At 31.6% G+C, this 18539-nt stretch overlaps 1 protein-coding gene across 5 annotated transcripts in view; it reads left to right on the top strand.

Moving 5' to 3' along the window:
• The window catches only part of cher (filamin A protein cher), a 107635-nt gene that overhangs the window by 39568 nt on the left and 49528 nt on the right, over positions 1-18539 (top strand). For 2 of the 5 annotated variants that reach the window (XM_031978063.2, XM_031978061.2), the window contains 12 exons: positions 1873-2219; positions 2655-2782; positions 3167-3299; positions 4254-4298; positions 4734-5018; positions 5664-5980; positions 7648-8074; positions 8154-8369; positions 9575-9962; positions 11785-12354; positions 16350-16694; positions 17422-18026. In XM_031978063.2, coding sequence (XP_031833923.1) covers positions 1959-2219; positions 2655-2782; positions 3167-3299; positions 4254-4298; positions 4734-5018; positions 5664-5980; positions 7648-8074; positions 8154-8369; positions 9575-9962; positions 11785-12354; positions 16350-16694; positions 17422-18026 — 3720 coding nt within the window. In that variant the 5' untranslated portion in view covers positions 1873-1958. The remainder of the gene's footprint in view (positions 1-1872; positions 2220-2654; positions 2783-3166; positions 3300-4253; positions 4299-4733; positions 5019-5663; positions 5981-7647; positions 8075-8153; positions 8370-9574; positions 9963-11784; positions 12355-16349; positions 16695-17421; positions 18027-18539) is intronic. The other 3 variants (XM_031978062.2, XM_031978064.2, XM_031978065.2) reach the window with 3 other exon arrangements.

Below are 18539 nucleotides of genomic sequence, written 5' to 3'. Positions count from 1 at the left end.
TCTCGACCTGAATTTATATCAGTTATTCATTTCGAAGTAAAACGTGAATCAATGCTACAAAAAAAAAACAATGAAATCTTTGCAAATGAGAAACAAGCGTACGAGTTTTTAAGGATTTTTTGTTGAAATATAATGTGTTGAATGGCGTAATTTGAAATAACGTGTAGCTTGCTAACTTGATTCGTATATGATACAAGAAACAGTTTTATTATTTATATTTTGTCAAACGTAAATTTGTGTATATGTGTAACTATACTGCCCAGCAAATTTTCACTTGAGAATTTTCACCAACGTTGAATCGTCACCAACAATTTTTTTATGTTTCAAACATCTCTTACAGATTTTCGTAGATTGAATATGAATTTGAAAATTATCTTCGCCCATCAGTCGCAGTTTTCGAAATCAGACTTTCAACTTTAAAAATTAATTGTGTGTTAACTGTGAAAGATAAACGAATTTCACGTATGGAAAATACTTCTATTTAGAAAGGAGATTATAGTCTTATCTTATCTTATTATAAAGATATAATCTTTATGGGTGCAAATTTTTAAAAATTCTAAAGACTTTCTACAAAGAATTAAATTATGCATCAAAATCTGAAAAGAAGAAAGCCAAACATATATATTTCTCAGTCTTCGAATAATTAAATTTTTCCTTTGAGGTTTTCTATTTTAAATATCAACGCTCGAAGTTCCCATTACTATGATATTCGTCTGTAAAGCGTTAAATTCGGCGATTTATTATCTCGGAGGGATATTAATTTACACAAACTAAATTAATGACAACGATTACTCTCATATGACATCGTAGTCTGATATGAACGATTTGTCATGGAACGACTCAGGCAATTTCCGAAAAGCAAATTTCCCATATATTTTAAGCCTTCCTCCTGATATCTCTTGTCACCCTGTCTTGTTTAACTTGTATCTCGATACCGTACGACGATATTTACGATAAAGGCTGTGTAATTTCCTGTGAAGATACTACCCCTGTTAAAACGTTTTCGATCGTACTCGATGAAACGAATATTCACTTGTGAGATATTTATATTTATTTATTTATTTATTTATTTATTTATTTATTTATACAATTTATTTATATATTATATTATATCTTATATTATATGTTTCTGTTAAATGAGAACAAAAGAAAAGGTTTTACATGTTAAAAGCACGAAAATTTTCGTGACTGGTCACAAGCTCTAGAACAGAAGACGCGAGATAACTTCTGAATAAAAAATGTTGATTTCTTAACTAATTTATTCATGTATCATTATATATTATATCTTTATAAGAACATTTGTAATAACACTAACATATAATGTGCAACCTCTGGAAAACAATACCGAGAAATATCAAATTTGTTGCATGTAAAATACTAAAATGCGAGTATAAAACTTGGAGTAATGTTACATGGGTCTAATATGGAATAAATATACAAAAAATAATGAAGACTTGTTTATTGTACAAAGCAATGTGTAAATAGAGCGTTGCTTAGAAATACGTTCGAATCCGACGGACTGAAGTTCTGGATAAAGTATTAGACCTTATAAGTTTCCAAAGAAATAAATGATAATTCATTCAATACTGGGTAACTAAAATATTTTTTGCAATTTAACATTAGTCCAAGTTTTATACTCGTATCTTAATATTTGAATATTAATATCAAATATTTTTATATAAAAACATATTTGGTATTTCTCGATAACTTTTTACTATGGCGTACCATCGAAAACTGTTTGCCATGAGTTATATTATACATTATTACGATGTTTGGAAAGAAGTTCTTAGTCAATCTTGTTTTACTGAGTGTAATCCTTTTACCAGTGATAGTAAGTATTTGCATAAGTATTTGGATTGATTTGATTTGCAGATTCGACAGACATCGTTGATTGCAAGCTCAAGTTGATTCTTGGATTACTATGGACACTAATTCTGCATTATTGCATTTCTCTGCCTATGCTGGAGGAAGAAGAGTTCGAAAATGACAAACCCATTGCGCCAAACGCAAGATTAATGCGTTGGATACAGTCTAAGATTCCAGAATTGCCAATTAATAATTTCACGTCCAATTGGAAGGATGGACGAACTATCGGAGCTCTTGTGGACGCCGTTGCACCTGGGCTTTGCCCCGATTGGAAAGACTGGAGTCCGAATAATGCTTTATCAAATACTTCGGTCGCAATGGACTTGGCAGACAATTGGCTAAATATACCACAGGTAAGTGTATCATGATACTATTACTCCTGGGAGATAGAACTCGGTCATTAAAATCGTGAACGCGACAGCTGAAAGAATTATTTGTGTTCGTGGTAACATATTGCGGACCAGTAGTTTTATTGTTAACTTTACCCAGTGGCCAGATATGTTTCCGTTAAACGAGAACAAAAGAAAAGGTTTTACACGTTAAAAGCACGAAAATTTTCGTGACTGGTCACAAGCTCTAGATCAGAAAACGCGAGATAACTTCTTAATAAAAAATACTGATTTCTTAACTAATTTATTCATGTATCAACTGAATAAATTGCTGAAAAGTATAATGGATCATTCTATATAAAAGTCAATTATTGATATATTAACATCAAATATTTATCATTAAAATATTTAATGGTACTAATATCAAAATCTAATTTATTTTGCAATCTTTGTTTACAGCTCATTAAACCTGAAGAAATGATCAGCCCCAATATAGACGAATTATCAATGATGACTTACCTGTCTCAATATCCACATGCTAAATTAAAAGAAGGAGCTCCTCTAAAACCACGATCGATTCCAGATAGGTAAAGACTATTTGTATATTGAAGTATTTAAACATGTACTAATTAATTTCGACTTATTCAAATAAATATACAGATTTCTTTCGCTGTTACTTGAAACTTGTTGTATCTTAATTTGAATCTTGATCTTGTGCTTATAAAAACATTATTAACATAAATATAGTATATTGAAAAATATGAAATATGTATATTTTATTTACTGATATTTATGTTCATAAAATATCTTCTGATGTAATCGAATATGTCATCGAGTCAGAGATAGCGGCACATTATAGAAAATTAACTATCTCTTTTATAAATATTCTTTTATGAAACAAATATTTGTGTTATTTACATCTTAGTTATGTTTTTATTTTATTGTCTACAATAATAAACATTCTTTGACAGAGTAAAAGTTTATGGTCCTGGTATTGAGCCAACTGGTCCAGTAACGGATGCACGTAACAATTTCACCGTAGAAACATTCGCACCAGGTAAAGTTGACGTTGTGGTAGAAGATCCTAAAGGAATCAAAATTCCGGTAAGCATGTTTTTCTTACAATATAAATATCGGATATATATCAGAATGAAAATTGTTAATATAACTGTACTCAATGTAATTTTTGAACTAATTTTTATTTGTTAACACACAAATTTAGTTTTTAGTCATACTGAAACAGTATGATGAAAATGATAACAATACGTCGTATATTTTATTAATTTCATATATAAAACATAAAATTATGGAATTATAATATATAATATAAAATATTCTCATATTTTATACGCGTAGCACGGAAATTTAATGAATTTTTATGTGTATGTAGCATATTATGAAACTTGTCACGAACAAATTTTTTTTAATTGGAAAATAATTTCGCAGGGGTGAAATTAACCCTCAGTATTATCACATGTTTTTAGTCTTCGAATTACACTGTTATAGTGACACGAGATGGTTCAAAACATTATGGATGTATATTTTTCATTTTCTTATGTTCCGTTTCTCTACTGCAATCAATTTGTTTCCAATATTGAATTGTTAAATAAATAAATTTTATTTTGTATGGCCCTATGTAATTAACAAAACAATGGAAATAAGATATGAAAATTGATTATTTTTAACGACTATTAGAAAATAAAAAAAAAACAATTTCTTTTTATATTCTACTTGCTATAATCCCATTTCCGTTTTCATTTTTTAAGATAAAGTAGGTGTCTTTTGTTGTACAAAAATATTCTGTATTTTGTATTGATTATAATATTATCTGCTGTTATAAAATTATTGAAATTATGAAAAAAGAATATAGAAATGAAATTACGGATTACTGCATTAATTGTGTAATAACAGCAATGGATATAATAAACGGGATCATTAATAACATTCATCTGTCACTAAATGACTCTAGAATAGCAATTTAATATAACCACTGTATAATAACACACACACACACACTTAGTTTATAACAATTAACCAACATAGGTATTAACCACTTAGGTTGGAATAACGTCTCTCATACGTGATAACTACTTCGGGCCAAAAGTAAGTAGATTGCACGTGGTTCATTCATGAAACATCTAAAATTCTAATCAAAATTTTTTTCGCAGCAATCTAAACAAAAGTAGATTACCTGAAAAATAGTATATATTTTTTATATTTTAGTCTGTAGAATTTTTATAAATATTCAAAGTTGATTCTTTCACCGTAAAAATTAAAAATTGTCTGTAACAAGCCGTCATTTTAACACATTCCAAAATTATCTATTTAATAATCTATTTTCGTTTATATCGCTGCTAAAAGTTTTTTATTCTCGTATTTTCTAATATATTCCCTATAAATACAATTGTTTTTGCCAAATATTTACTGACAATAAAAAATTTAGGTTCTGCCAACTTGTTTAAGTCATCAAGGTAGCATGACCCCTGACAGGCTTAGCAAACATCAACCTTTTTATTTAGTGTGTTCTCTTTTTCGCAGGTTGATACTATTCCTGATAAAGACGGAAAATTCAAAAACTCTGTCTCGTATATTCCAAAAACTCAGGGACCGCATAAAATAAAGATATTTGTTGATGGAAAAGAGTGTGCAAATAGTCCCCACACGGTAAATGTGGGAACACAGTCTGGTGATGCTACCAAAGTTACAGCTAGTGGGCCTGGCTTACTGCCAGATGGAGTCATGATTAATAAACCAACGTATTTTGAAATATTTACAAAAAATGCTGGACACGGTGCACCACAAGTTGCAATAAAGGATCCTCAGGTAACATATTGTTTGAGATAATATTTTAAGTCGTTTATACGTTAAAGTTGGGCATGTAACGTACACTTCAATTCTGTGAATACAGATCTACAGAAACCTGTATTTTTAAAAAATTACGTTTCTGACATTATCTAACCCTTTGTGACGAAATGTTTGCAACGAGCAAATACCTAAATTTTAATACATATTTCTAAATGTATTAATTTTACTGACTTTTTTAAATTGTATCCTATATGCAAAGTATTCGCAAAAACACTAACTAAAATGGAAATTGAATAAAAAAAATAAAAAATACGTATTCCTTATGTCTTATTATAATATCTCAAACCTTTAAACATTTTCGAAAATATTTTCATGATTCAGGAGTTCCATGTCACAATGGGTTAACTTTTCCTTGTATAATAAAAGCAACAAAAATTGATATCGTATATAATTTTCCAAAATAATACAAAATCTGTATTATCAATTTAAAGTTTTTCTAAGTTAAAAAATTATTATTAAAGGTATATCGATTATTAGATTATATAATTTTATTGTATAATCTAATAGTTTAATAACCTCATTGAACGTTACTGATGTTCATAATTTTTGCCACGTCCCAATGTATTTATTTATTTATTACATTATAACATTATTATTCCATAGGGATCATTGACAACCGTACCTGTTAAATTATTTCGAACTTCGCCAGATGTGTGGAGGTGTGAGTACACTACACCTTCACCCGGTTTACATCTGGTGAACGTAGTTTTCGCTGGGAAACCTATATCTGGAAGTCCTTACCCTGTTAATGTAGCTCCAGTCTTAGATAGTAAAAAATGCAGAGCTTATGGGCGAGGACTTGTGCCAAACGGTGTACGCGTTAAAGACAACGCGGACTTTACCATTGTCACCAAGGACGCGGGTGATGAAGTGCCAGGAGTTAAAGTGATCGCTCCAGGTGGAATCAATTGCCCTGTACAGTAAGTGATTTCATGCTTTAGATAATTATTGAACTATCTTACTATGACGTCTAACATTTCGACTCCTTTATCTCCTGTCTTCTTTAATGTCTTTACAAACTCTATTTTTCTTTCATTCTAATTTCAAGGACTCAATTTTTCTTTCATTTTAATTGAACTTCAATTCTGCCTTATATGTGTATAATAAGGGTCAACATTCAAAATCAATTTCTTTAGAAATTAAATCCAATATACGGAATATGTTTTATATTCAATCTCTTCAGGGACAAAGTTTTTAAGAATAGACAGCGACGATTTTGTTTCTCGTTAGTTATTCTTTTTAAACTTGAAATGTCAAGCTATAATTAAGTATGTACATACATATATACAGATATTTTTGAAAAGGTTAAGTGTCATATAACTTGTAACTTCTTATGAATTTAATTACTTAAAACTATTATTAAATAATTGCACAGAGTGCACCTCACTGATTTCATTAACCTTTATATACATATGTAAATCTCTATCGATATATTTTCGTTCCCTTTTACTGTATAAATAAGGAAAAAATCCCTAGTGTAACAATGCTTGTTTAAATGGAAAGTTTTGAATGTTACGTAAGTGTATCGTGCAGAAAATGTGTTGTAATTTTAATGTTATAATTATATCTGTAGTAGCAGAAAATGATATGATAGAAGAAGAAAGAAGTGTACAAGGTGGAAAGAAATGTTTTGTCTTACTTATCACAAGTGAATTCCACATCTTCGATTCGACGAAGACTTACGCAAGGAAGCTGTTTCAAAACTCCCTTTGACCTTGAAAAGGGTTACAATTTTTTATTGCTCCATCGTATTCTACTTATCTCGAAGACAAACAGTCTGGAAGGAACCATGGGTTCGAAATGATTCGTTTCTTTATAAATTGCTATTAAAGTTTGCTTAGGAGAGTAAACGAACAGAATATTCAGCGTTCTTTACATGAATGTCGATTAGTCTGGGTAGTCATAGGATTCCGACCTTGGAAAAATGTGATCGACAGTATTTATCGATCGAGTCGCCGCTTCACAGTTGAGAACACACTCGCTGCCATAACTGTAAATTTTTCTCTCTTTTTCAATAAACTATTAATAACAGAGTAAGCGTATCGATCATAGTTGAAAAATAAATCATAGAGCAAGGGTTAATGCAAGAGAAAGTCATTTTCAGCAACTTTTCTTAGTGCATTTTTACTATTAGAATATCAACGGTGTAGTATGTTGGATAATATAATTAAACATTTCAATTGGGCAACCAAGCCGCTTAAATTTCACCATTGTCCATCACAATAATTATTTTAGAAATGTGGGTTCTTTTAAACGTTTATATCATTATATTTAAACATTAATAGAATTTTTTTCCAAAATGAAACAAAAAGAGATTCGTAATCTAAAAGTTAAACATTACCACGATATTCTTTTAAAATTAAAGAAAGAAATCTCAGAGAGAAATAGATTTTGGATTTACGTGATGTTTGGAAAACGCAATAAAATATTTTCTTTTTTGCATGGTAAGAGGCAATTTTGCGGCAGCTTTTTTATCTCAATCTCCACGAAACCGAAGGTGTAAAACCGTGCTACAAGGAAGTGCAATCATTTCTTTGTATCCTGTACAACATATTACCATATAATCTGTATGTTACTATGTTCCCAGTATTACCAAAGTCGATTCGACAACATACAAATGTAATTACACGCCAGTGAAAGAAGGGCGGCATGTAGTAACGATAACATACGGCGGAAGAGATATTTACAAGTCACCTTTCGGGGTGAACGTTGGTCCGTACAAAGAGTCAGCTATCAGAGCCTTTGGACCTGGCCTTCATGGTGGAGTAGTCGATTATCCAGCTAAATTCACTGTGAACACGAACGGCGAGACCGGTGCCCTTGGATTTTCGATCGAAGGTCCGTCGAGGGCGAAGATCATGTGCTACGACAATGGCGACGGCACAGCGGATGTGTATTATCTACCAACTGCCCCTGGACAATACGCGATTCACATACATTGCGAGAATGAAGATATTCCGAATTCGCCATACGTCGCGAATATTTTGCCAAAATCTGGCTTCGTTCCCGATAAGGTGAGCATAACATCTTTTATTAGTATCGCGCGATGTTACCCGCACCCACGATAAGATCATGTTTATATATAATTCGCAGGTTAAAGTGTATGGTCCAGGAGTTCAAGCGAAATCCATTCCTCTCGATAAACCAACGAACTTTACGGTGGACGTGAAACAAGCCGGCCAAGCACCATTGGAAGTGGTCGTTCAAGATGCCAATGGGAAAGATGTTCCCGTTCAATTGGAAGACACTCATGACGGGAAGATAAAATGCCAATATACTCCGACATCTGGAACACAACATATTATTATGGTCAGCTGGCTTTACGGTGTTATTGCTTTGCAAATGTGTTAACCCCTTGCCCTGCAACATCGTGTTAAACTTATACTGAAGATTTCAAATAGAATTGACCAAAGATAAATATTGTTCAATTCGTGTGAATGTGGATTACAGATTATTCCTTTTTTATCAACGATTATACCTTAGAGCATACGTTGACATAGAATAAGACTGGAATTTTCTCTTATTTTCTTATTGTTAATAACAAAGTAGCTAGGTCGATCATAGTTCAGGCAGAAATCATAGCAAGGGCAAGGGGTTAACACATTTGCGATCGCTGATGTGAATTTACGTCTCTTTAAACGAAATAACTTCTAAAGTATTCTATTCTTCTGCTCTTTTCCATTTACGATTTCTTCGACGGAATGTTCTTCATTTCGAAACGAATTTTTTAATTTTTGTCCGTATTTTGACGTCACAAATTTTCACCGGCAATGACTATTAGAAGAAAGAAAAATTTGACGGTCATGAATGTCTGTATCCTCGGAAAGTTTTTGTTTTTGAACATCGATCAGGTATTGGAATTCTGTTCCAGTTCCCACTTTATGCTAAATATTATCTGAAGATCAGAATCGACAGTTAGTTAAGTTTCAATGCATCTGTTGTAAAATACAGTAAAAACATTATTACTCTTTTGCATTAAACACACTATGACCTCAATGGTGCTTTCACCTTTGACCTTGACAAGAACTGTCTTTCCATTTACGATACTCTTCTTTTGAATCCATTCAAATGTATCATACAAGAATTATCATATCGTTAAAAATGAAGATGATATTTGGTGGTAACCAAATAGTGCTGCGTTTTGCTAAGCTTGGTAATCAAAAGAAGGAGATCAAAACAAAGTCATTTATTTTCTACTTTATTTTAGACGTTGATGTTTTCGAGGCTATAATAACTGTCTTTGGTAGATGCTCGGTCATAAAGGATTTATCTTATTTTATTATTTTATTTAAAATAATAAAAGCTTTTCAGTTATTGAAATGTTGAGGATGATCTTGTCAGAAATTGTAAAATAAATCCGTACATTTGTGAAAATAGGATAATAGGAGGCACTTTAAATCTTAAGGAATGTACTACCTCAAGTTTTATAAGAAATTATAAAGAAATCACTATAATTACTTGATAGTTTTAATGTTAATATTATTTTTCAATATTACTACTGTTCTTGTGTTCAGGTGAACTATGGTGGCGTAGCAATACCCGAGTCTCCATTCAGGATGAAGGTAGACACACCTTTAAATCCTGCTTTAGTGTCGGCTTACGGGCCTGGTCTCGAGAAAGTGTTGAAATCGAATACTCTTGTTCATTTCGATGTCGACTGCCGCAAAGCTGGTCCAGGTGATCTTCGTGTCAACATTGTGAACTCTGAAGGAAAGGACATTTTATTTTCGTTGAAAGAGAAGGAGGATGGTACATACACAGTTCATTATTCGGTACCCCAGCCAGGAACTTACTTCATAAACTTGAACTACGGAGGAGTTAACGTACCCTACTGTCCTATCAAAGTCAATGTTCAGCCGCACGTAGACATCTCAAAGATTAAAGTTGATGGCCTTGCTCGAAGTAAGTACCAAATATATTTATATCGTTATCGATCGTTCATAAAATGATGAAGACAGAAAAATAAAATACAATAATAAAATATAAAAGTATATATAATACTTTCTTTAATTATATTTTCGAAAGATATGTTTATATTTAGAAGTCGGTTGAATTGGAGTTTTTAAAGTAATGAAAAGATAAGTATGTTATCTTCAGATTTTAAAAACTCAAGAGGTATATTAATTTAATTAAATTCAGCGAGGAAATGATTAACTATCATGTTAATACATATAGTGATGGGTTTAATTAGGGGTAAAGATTTGGGGAAAGTAGTAGAAAAATAGATCGAGTGGTGTCACTGAATTATTGTCTTTAACCGCTAGTATAAACGTTCAATCATTTAATTAATAGTCAGTTATTGTATTTAGATATGTTATAGTTGTTAAATTGTTGATTTGTGTGCTTTAAATTAATTCATAGTAAGTAATGCGTAAAAATTGTCAAGATCAATGATGTTTGTGGCTGTCATTGTAACTACTTGTTAATGTATTAATTTCAGTTTTTGAAATTTTGCATTTTGATTGAAGTTCGCGTAGGAAAGTAAAGGTCCACGATATTCAGTGTCCTTCTTTGATACACGAATATCGATTAGTTGGGGTACCGAGTGCAATGACTGCGTTCTGTTACGGTCCAAGATGACAAAATGTGACGGAATTTGACACAGAACGAAGTTCTCTGGTATCAAGTCCGGTAACCTATTTTGTAACAGAAAAAAACACTGGGCATCGCGGACTATTACTCCTACTATAGGAACTTCAAGCGCAATTTGCCAGCAAACGAATTATTTTCAATTTATCGTCTGGTTCACACTATTTACCTCTATTACAAGTACACAGACCACGATGTAGGGATAAAACATGCTTTCTTATTTTTCTCAAGATCAAGTTGAATATTGCTGTCATTTTTTTACATCCTTTTCCATCACATCGAAGGTGTAGAATCACGCTGCGGTGGTTCTGACATTTGTATAGTCGTTACGAATATTTTCCATTTTGTTTTAAGAAATAAGAACATAGAAAGAAATCTAATTGTGCCACACAACGAAAGAAATTTTTTTCCTATACATAATATCAAAAGAAATACAAATCATATTCTGCTTTAAATGCAAAGAAGAAATGATAATTCATTTTTCCGCTGGAAGGAATATGATGTAGTTCAACAGGCCAAAATGCGCAGTATGTCTGACAAGGCGATAAAGTCTTACTTTCGAGTACCTTAAAGTAAATGTACCAATAATTAATCAGTTAAGGCTATAAAGACAACATATATATATATATATATATATATATATATATATATATATATATATATTTATATTTGTAGAACTTTGACTGATTAGTTTTTGGTAAATTTACCTTAACCGTTTGAGTATCAACCAACCCATCAGTTCCTAGAATCAAATGAAGGCCACATTTGCTCTCTTTCTAATCATTTATTTTTATTTTCGTCATTACCCGCTCAGAAACGTAAAACTGAAACGATCTCTCTATTTAGAATCTTCATATATAAAAGCAGAAAAGCATAATTCAGTTCCCGAGCTTAAATACAAGCAGACAGATCACGCCGCTTGTCACTTTTCGACTGGGCTTTCCCAAAGACCCGTGTCACTCAAACGGTTAAACAGCGTTAGTCTGCAAACAATATAATACACGTTACCAATGTCAAGACAACAAGGCAGAACTCTAAATGAATTTATTCATTAACTTCACACTGCTTTCCTAACAATGACCCTGGAAGTGAACACTGTAGTACAGCATATGATCATTAAAAAACCGTCCTGCAGCGGCTCCGGTGAACAGCTTACAGCAGTTCCACGTAATAACTCAGGAAGCTGGAATGGCAGCAGACTTCCAAGTGGCCATAACAGCCCCTTCAGGAAATCGAGTGAAAGCCCACGTGGTACCGACTCACGATGGCTACTTGGTGAACTTCACGCCGACAGAACTCGGCGAGTATCTCTTGGGGATTACTTTCGGCGGAGAACCGATATCGAATCAACCTTATCGATTAACCTGCGTCCACGGCTCAGATCCGGGAAAAGTGAGAGCCTCTGGACAAGGCCTGTCACACGGAATAGTGAACAAACCCGCTGAATTCGTGATCGATACTCGTGGCGCTGGACAAGGCGGTCTTGGCGTGACGGTAGAGGGGCCTTGTGAAGCGGCCATTAATTGCCGCGACAATGGCGACGGGACATGTTCCGTTGCCTATCTGCCGACTGAAATCGGCGATTATGGTATCAATATCACGTTTAACGAGAAACACATCCCCGGCTCACCTTTTCAAGCCATTGTCGTGAAGGACGCTGATTTGTCGAAGATTAAAGTTACCGGAAACGGCATTCAACCGCACGGTACTATTATTTCCGTTGTGTGATGTCTCGTTTGCCGGTTTTACTGTTGCTCTTATTTGTTGTGTTGAGATTTTGATATCAACGATTTGGATGGTATATGCTGAGAATCATGGAGGAGATTAGCGTTATTTAATTTTGGAATACTTCTCTTTTTATTTAAGTTTTACTAAGTTATTTTTATTTAACACTAAAACTAGATGAGTCAAAATGACCGATTCCGAAATTCTTCTTTTATGATTATTGAAAAGATAATAGATCCTTCTCTAAGAAATTTCGAAAAAAATTGTTTTATTAATACTCAAATTAAGTTATGAGTGATCGAAGTCTCGATAGATGTACTCTTGAGATTTGTATAGAAAAATCTAATTCTAGTGTTAAGATGATTGATATGGAATTTTTTTTATAAGAAGTGCAACGGTGCATATATTCTATGTCGGTTTTAAATCATTTTTTACATCTATGAACACCTTTGTGATTTCAGTAATTGTAGGATAGTAAAATTGAAACCTTATTTTTTACTTTATTTTTAACTTAGTAAAGTTTGCTTTTAATAAATACGATTGTATACCATCCGATTCTTCGATTATAATATATATTTAGGGTATTTATGCTTCTTCATCCTAGATATTTCGATAGTTGTATTTATGTTTTAATGCAGTCGAGATATCTATGTGAAGTGCTCGGAATTGCATGAATATGATGTTCCTTACGTGTTAGTTTTGCTGTGGAATATACCCTTTAGAACTTTTAAACTCTGAGTGAGATAGTAACATTAGTATGATATACGTTTTCAACGAAAACGGTGCCCAAGTAATTTTAATGGTCTACTATTGCTATCTTCTTTAAAATTCGAGTTATTTTTTTCATTTTATCTAATACTGCATCTCTGTTGTGTGTTCTTATTGCAAAAATTAACTACTGAGTATAATGTATAAATAATAAACAGCAACCGCTATTTATCTCTTTGTTTGTCAGATTAGGTAATTCAAGTTTTAGAAGAAAATTTTTATATGTATTTACAGGTAGTTTAAAAAAAAATAGCTAAGTTGTGTTTAGTGACATGTAACTGTTTTACTATGGAAGTTATTCAATACTCACTACACTTTTCTATCGCAGTTGCCACTAGTTTAAAATTGTGTCATTTATCTTCTAGACAAAAATTGGTAAACATGCATTTTATATTATTTTTTATTCTGAAATGAATTTTCTACAGATCTTTAATCAAATTTTTTGTATACGTACTTTAAAAACAAATTTTTGAAAACTGTTTATGAGATTATGAAATTTGTTTTTATAAATTTTATTATACTTTAAATTGATCATTATATATTTTTCTTCCGACAATCCACAATCAACAATTTTCAGATCTGTACGTATATTTAATAACAGATTCTATTCCTGTCTTACGTACGAAGATGTATTTTGCATTCAGAAATGACCATTAAGCCGTTGTCTCATAATTTATTTCTTAAGTATGCTCTATGCAACCATTTTACCGTTAATAGTTTATTAGGAAAAGACAAAATTTGATGCTTATTCTATGTCTACGTTTACTCCAAAGGTTAACGATTGATAATAGAAAAGTAACATTTAATTTATATTAAAAAAAATAAGTAACACTTAGATTTGTCAAATTCAGTTTAAAAGTTTCGTCACGAGTCTGATACAATATTGTAGGTCAAGAGGTCCACAGTTGCTACCTTCAATTCCTATGCAATACAAAAAACGATGGGGTGAATATTTATGAAAAAGCTTGTCATATCATGACATCATATTTATGTTTGATATACAAGTTGACTGCAAGTTTTTTGCAAATTAGTAGTGATGATGTCAGAGGACGTTAAGACTGAACGCTGTCACAGTTTTTCGCAACTTGATCATCTCTGTCTTCATTTCGGCTCAATATATTCAATTTTCCATCGTTTCTTAGATATTTATTCTTGTTTATTAACTCTTTGCCCCCGACAGACCGTTCTGAGTTGCCAGTTGATTTGATTAAACGAAATTATAAAACTTGCTATTTATTATCAACATAACATAATGTAACATAATGTTTCAATTGAAATATTAAAATAAAATTTTTCTGTTTCCTAATTTATGTATGGTTACTCTTTATGTTAGTTGCAAAAAATGTTATCAATATCTCATCAGAAAGTGCTGATTATTTATAATGAAAAATCTTTCGAGTGCAAGGGGTTAATTCTGCCACGACCCTTAGTTCATCCACACGTTCGAAATATTACTAAGAAAGCTAAGAACATGTACACTGGTAACAATTTTCTTCTGTTTTCCTTAACTTTAAAAATATTCTTGAAAAAAACGAGTACGACTTAAAATAGAAAATATGTAAACGAATGTGACCGTAGTAGAAGATTGAAAAGTTTGTTGGATCGAGAAAGATCAGCAGAGTATAGCAGGATTAATTATTCGTTATTGAGCGTTTCTAATATAACAGTTAGTAATGAATTCTGAAATTGAAAGAAAGCTTCTTTGAGCGGAGGAAGACGAAGAACAGTCAAGCAAATTTTATTTGTACTGATCGGAAGTAATATATTCAGTTGAACAGAAAATTTTATGGGGACTTATCAAAAAGAATTATTATTTATTTCTGAATCTGAAACATTTTTTTCATCTTACTGAATGACAGTAGAAAAGGATAAAGTCTTTGAAAAAATTTCACAAATTTATAAAAATTTGTCCGACAAATCTTTCTGTTCAACCAAATATTTGTATTAATTTAATTATATAATTGTATTAATTTATATTGAACTCGTAAAAGGAATTGTAAAATGTTATGTATATAGCCTAATAGTACTTTTCACCATAAAGGTAATGTTATATTATTAATTGTAGTTTACAAGATACACAGTTTTGCTTGATATGAAGTGTTATTTGTGATTTATCTGTAAACTGGTAACATTTGATTTGCCTTGTTTGATTTATTGTGTGTTTAATTAATGAAGTATAACATAAGGTTGTATTTTTGAGAAATTACAGAAACGGCATTTTACCATCTGCACTTCGGATGCATTCTAATATTTTTATCTATTTAATCTATCCTTCATTATCTTGATAAACAGAAATTATAAAGGAAAATTCAAGATGGATTGTTCTACCATTCACTATATGTGCCCTTAATTTTGAAAATGGTCCAAGTCATTTCAACCATGAAAAATCGTATTTCCTTATAAGTTAAACAGAACATCATACAGTCATAATAAATTCTTATTTTTTAAGATTATATATTCTCTGAAATATCTCATTACATAGTATAAAAATATTTTTTAATCTATTCAAACACAAACCTTCAAATATGTCGAAACTAAAAATATATGATTTAGACCACTTTCAAAATATTTCAAAATATGATATCTATTGAAACAATAGTCCAGATTTTGTATCCATCTGAAATACTATAAACTTGTTTGTAAACAGTTACTGATAAATGGCACTGCAATTCAAATTTCTAACAATAGGTACATATTCTCCACATACTATTGTATATAATGAAGAAATGCAGAAATATCCTTATTAACGTATCATTTAGAGTGGAGATGGTAAAATGTTCTTTTCACTTCCGATTAAGCATGAAACTTTATCTCATTCAATAGAAAACCATTCTATTTCTTCTTCACTAATTTGAATTACTCTTAATCAAATACGTAGTAAAAATCATGCACCCAATATAATAAATGTATCTACTTGTTAAATTTTGTTTCATTCAATTGGTTCACCAATACTTAAATAATAGTTCTTATTTTAATAAATTATATTGGGGTGTAATTCTATTTCATTTATTTTTGTATATTTCACTTCAAATTGCATTTCAAGGATAATTTATAAGATTAGGATCGTGTTTAATGGATTCATGCTTAAATGAGAAATAATGTGTGTGTTAAGTGTACAACATTTTTTTTGCAATTTCCCATGTTTGCAGTTTTAAATGATCCTTTCCCAGCTATAAATAATGAAATTTTCTTTTGTGTGTATTTTAGGGGTATGTGTGAACGAACCTGCAGAATTCACGATAGATACTCGAGCAATGCCAAAAGCGGAAAACGACGGTAAAAAGGTTTCTTATGTAATAAAGTATCCAAGTGGCGATCAAACCCAAAGCGTTGTTACTCCCGGAGAAGATGGGACTTACCATGTTTGTTACGTACCGTTTGAAGAAGGATGTCATATCATAGATATACTCTACGATAATATTCCTATTCCTGGTTCACCATTCTCAGTTAACGTTGAACGTATGGGTGACCCTAGAAAGTGTAAAGCGTATGGGCCGGGTTTGAAGGAAGGATTTGTGAATAAACCCAACACGTTTACTGTAGAAACCAAAGGTGAGATATTGAAAAATCAATTTACTATTTAAATGTTTATTGAAGAATTTTAAATAGTTTATTTGTTGCCTTTTATCGGCTCATATTTTTGTGTTCAGATGTTCAATTGTTTGATAAGATATTTCACATTTTTTCATATCAATAAATGCTAAAGTAGGTATCACTTTAATAGGTGCCCTTTTAATAATGTCTATTAGTGAATAAGTAAATAAAATTGCTCGAGATAAAATAAAGAAATATATAAGGCCAATTTGATTTACCATATTTTGCCTGCTACTTAAATCGGTGGTTTTATAATAACTGTGATTTTCATTGAAATGCTAAAGCTATAATTTGAAAGCGTCAGTATCGCTCGTATTAAAAATATAAATAAATATGAAATAACAATTTAGACCATTTTAAATATATTTATAATAAGTTGATATTCTAAAGAATTATTTACGCGATTAGATCATTAAGGATTGTACAATTTTTTCAATTAATTATTTTTTAAACTTTATAAAAAATATATATTTCGATTTCAAAAAAACAATAAAATTTTTAAGTGTACACATTACTATATATGTTAAAAATACATACGTAGTACTGTGAAGACAGTACACCTTAAATTTTCCAACGATACACATTTTTTGACCTATAATATTTGTATAAATCGTGCTGCACACCCGAATAATCTGATTCTTCTAAAACAATGTTTAAAAATTATTAACGCCTTGTATATTTACAGATGCTGGTAACGGCGGTTTGGCTTTATCCATGGAAGGCACTGGCGAAGCGAAGATGATTTGCCAAGACAATTATGACGGCTCGTGCAGCGTTGAATACATTCCGACCGAACCAGGAGATTACGAGTGTTCTATAAAATTCGCGGAGCAACACATTCCGGGATCTCCGTTCCAAATCCTAGTCGTGAACGAGATAGAAGCAAACAACGTAACCGCATATGGATCTGGACTAGAAGCTGTGCGAGAGAATGTGTTGTCAAAGTTTATGGTCGACACATCGAAATGTAGTCCAGCTCAATTAGACATCACACTGAAGACTGACAAAGGACAAGTTCAAAAGCCGGTGATCAAAAGTCGCGGGGATGGTTTATACGAAGTCACTTACCAACCCCCGCCAATTGGAAGTAACTTGCAAGTTGGAGTGACGTATGACGGGAAAAATATACCTGGAAGTCCGTTCAAACCAAAAATATTGCCGTCGGTGGAGCCTAGTAAAGTTGTTCTCTCTGGACCTGGAGTGGCACCCGTTTGCACTGCATCTTTCCCAATTGATTTCGTAGTGGACACTTCGAAAGCTGGCTATGGAGATCTCGAAGTTCAAGTACTGGTAAGTGAACAGTTTTGAAAGTATTAGGTCCAGCAATAATTAATGTTGTTTTAGCGTCGTACGGTTTTGAAGGTTGTTTCATGATAATCTAAACAATATGATATGAAAATATTTGATGCGTATAGAAAGTGTGAAGTTAATAATCCCTTAAATAAATGGTTGCAAACATGTATTAAAGAAACGACATTAATTACTGCTAGACTTGATATTATGGTTACATTTTGTGAATTATAGTAGAACTATATTTATATGAGCCTGTTGAGAGTAAGTTGGTTCATATTATTAGGTCCTTTATATATTAGTAGTGCACTTATTTGTTTTTATCAATTATAATTCTTCGTTTAGTTGATATTTATTTATTTATTTACCAGGAGATATATTGTTAGATATATTGTTGACTTTAGTATTTGTTAATTTTCTTTTAAAAATAATAATATACTATATCTTTGTTTTATTAAAAGGACCACAATTTTTTTATTTCGCTTTGTTTATCTCGTTCTCGAAGGTGAAATT

The sequence above is a fragment of the Nomia melanderi genome, chromosome 8 (assembly GCF_051020985.1).
Source record: "Nomia melanderi isolate GNS246 chromosome 8, iyNomMela1, whole genome shotgun sequence".
In the NCBI taxonomy this organism is placed as follows: Eukaryota; Metazoa; Arthropoda; class Insecta; order Hymenoptera; family Halictidae; genus Nomia; species Nomia melanderi.
Note: the sequence above shows the minus strand (reverse complement) of the source record. Positions and strands in the feature narration are given on the sequence as shown.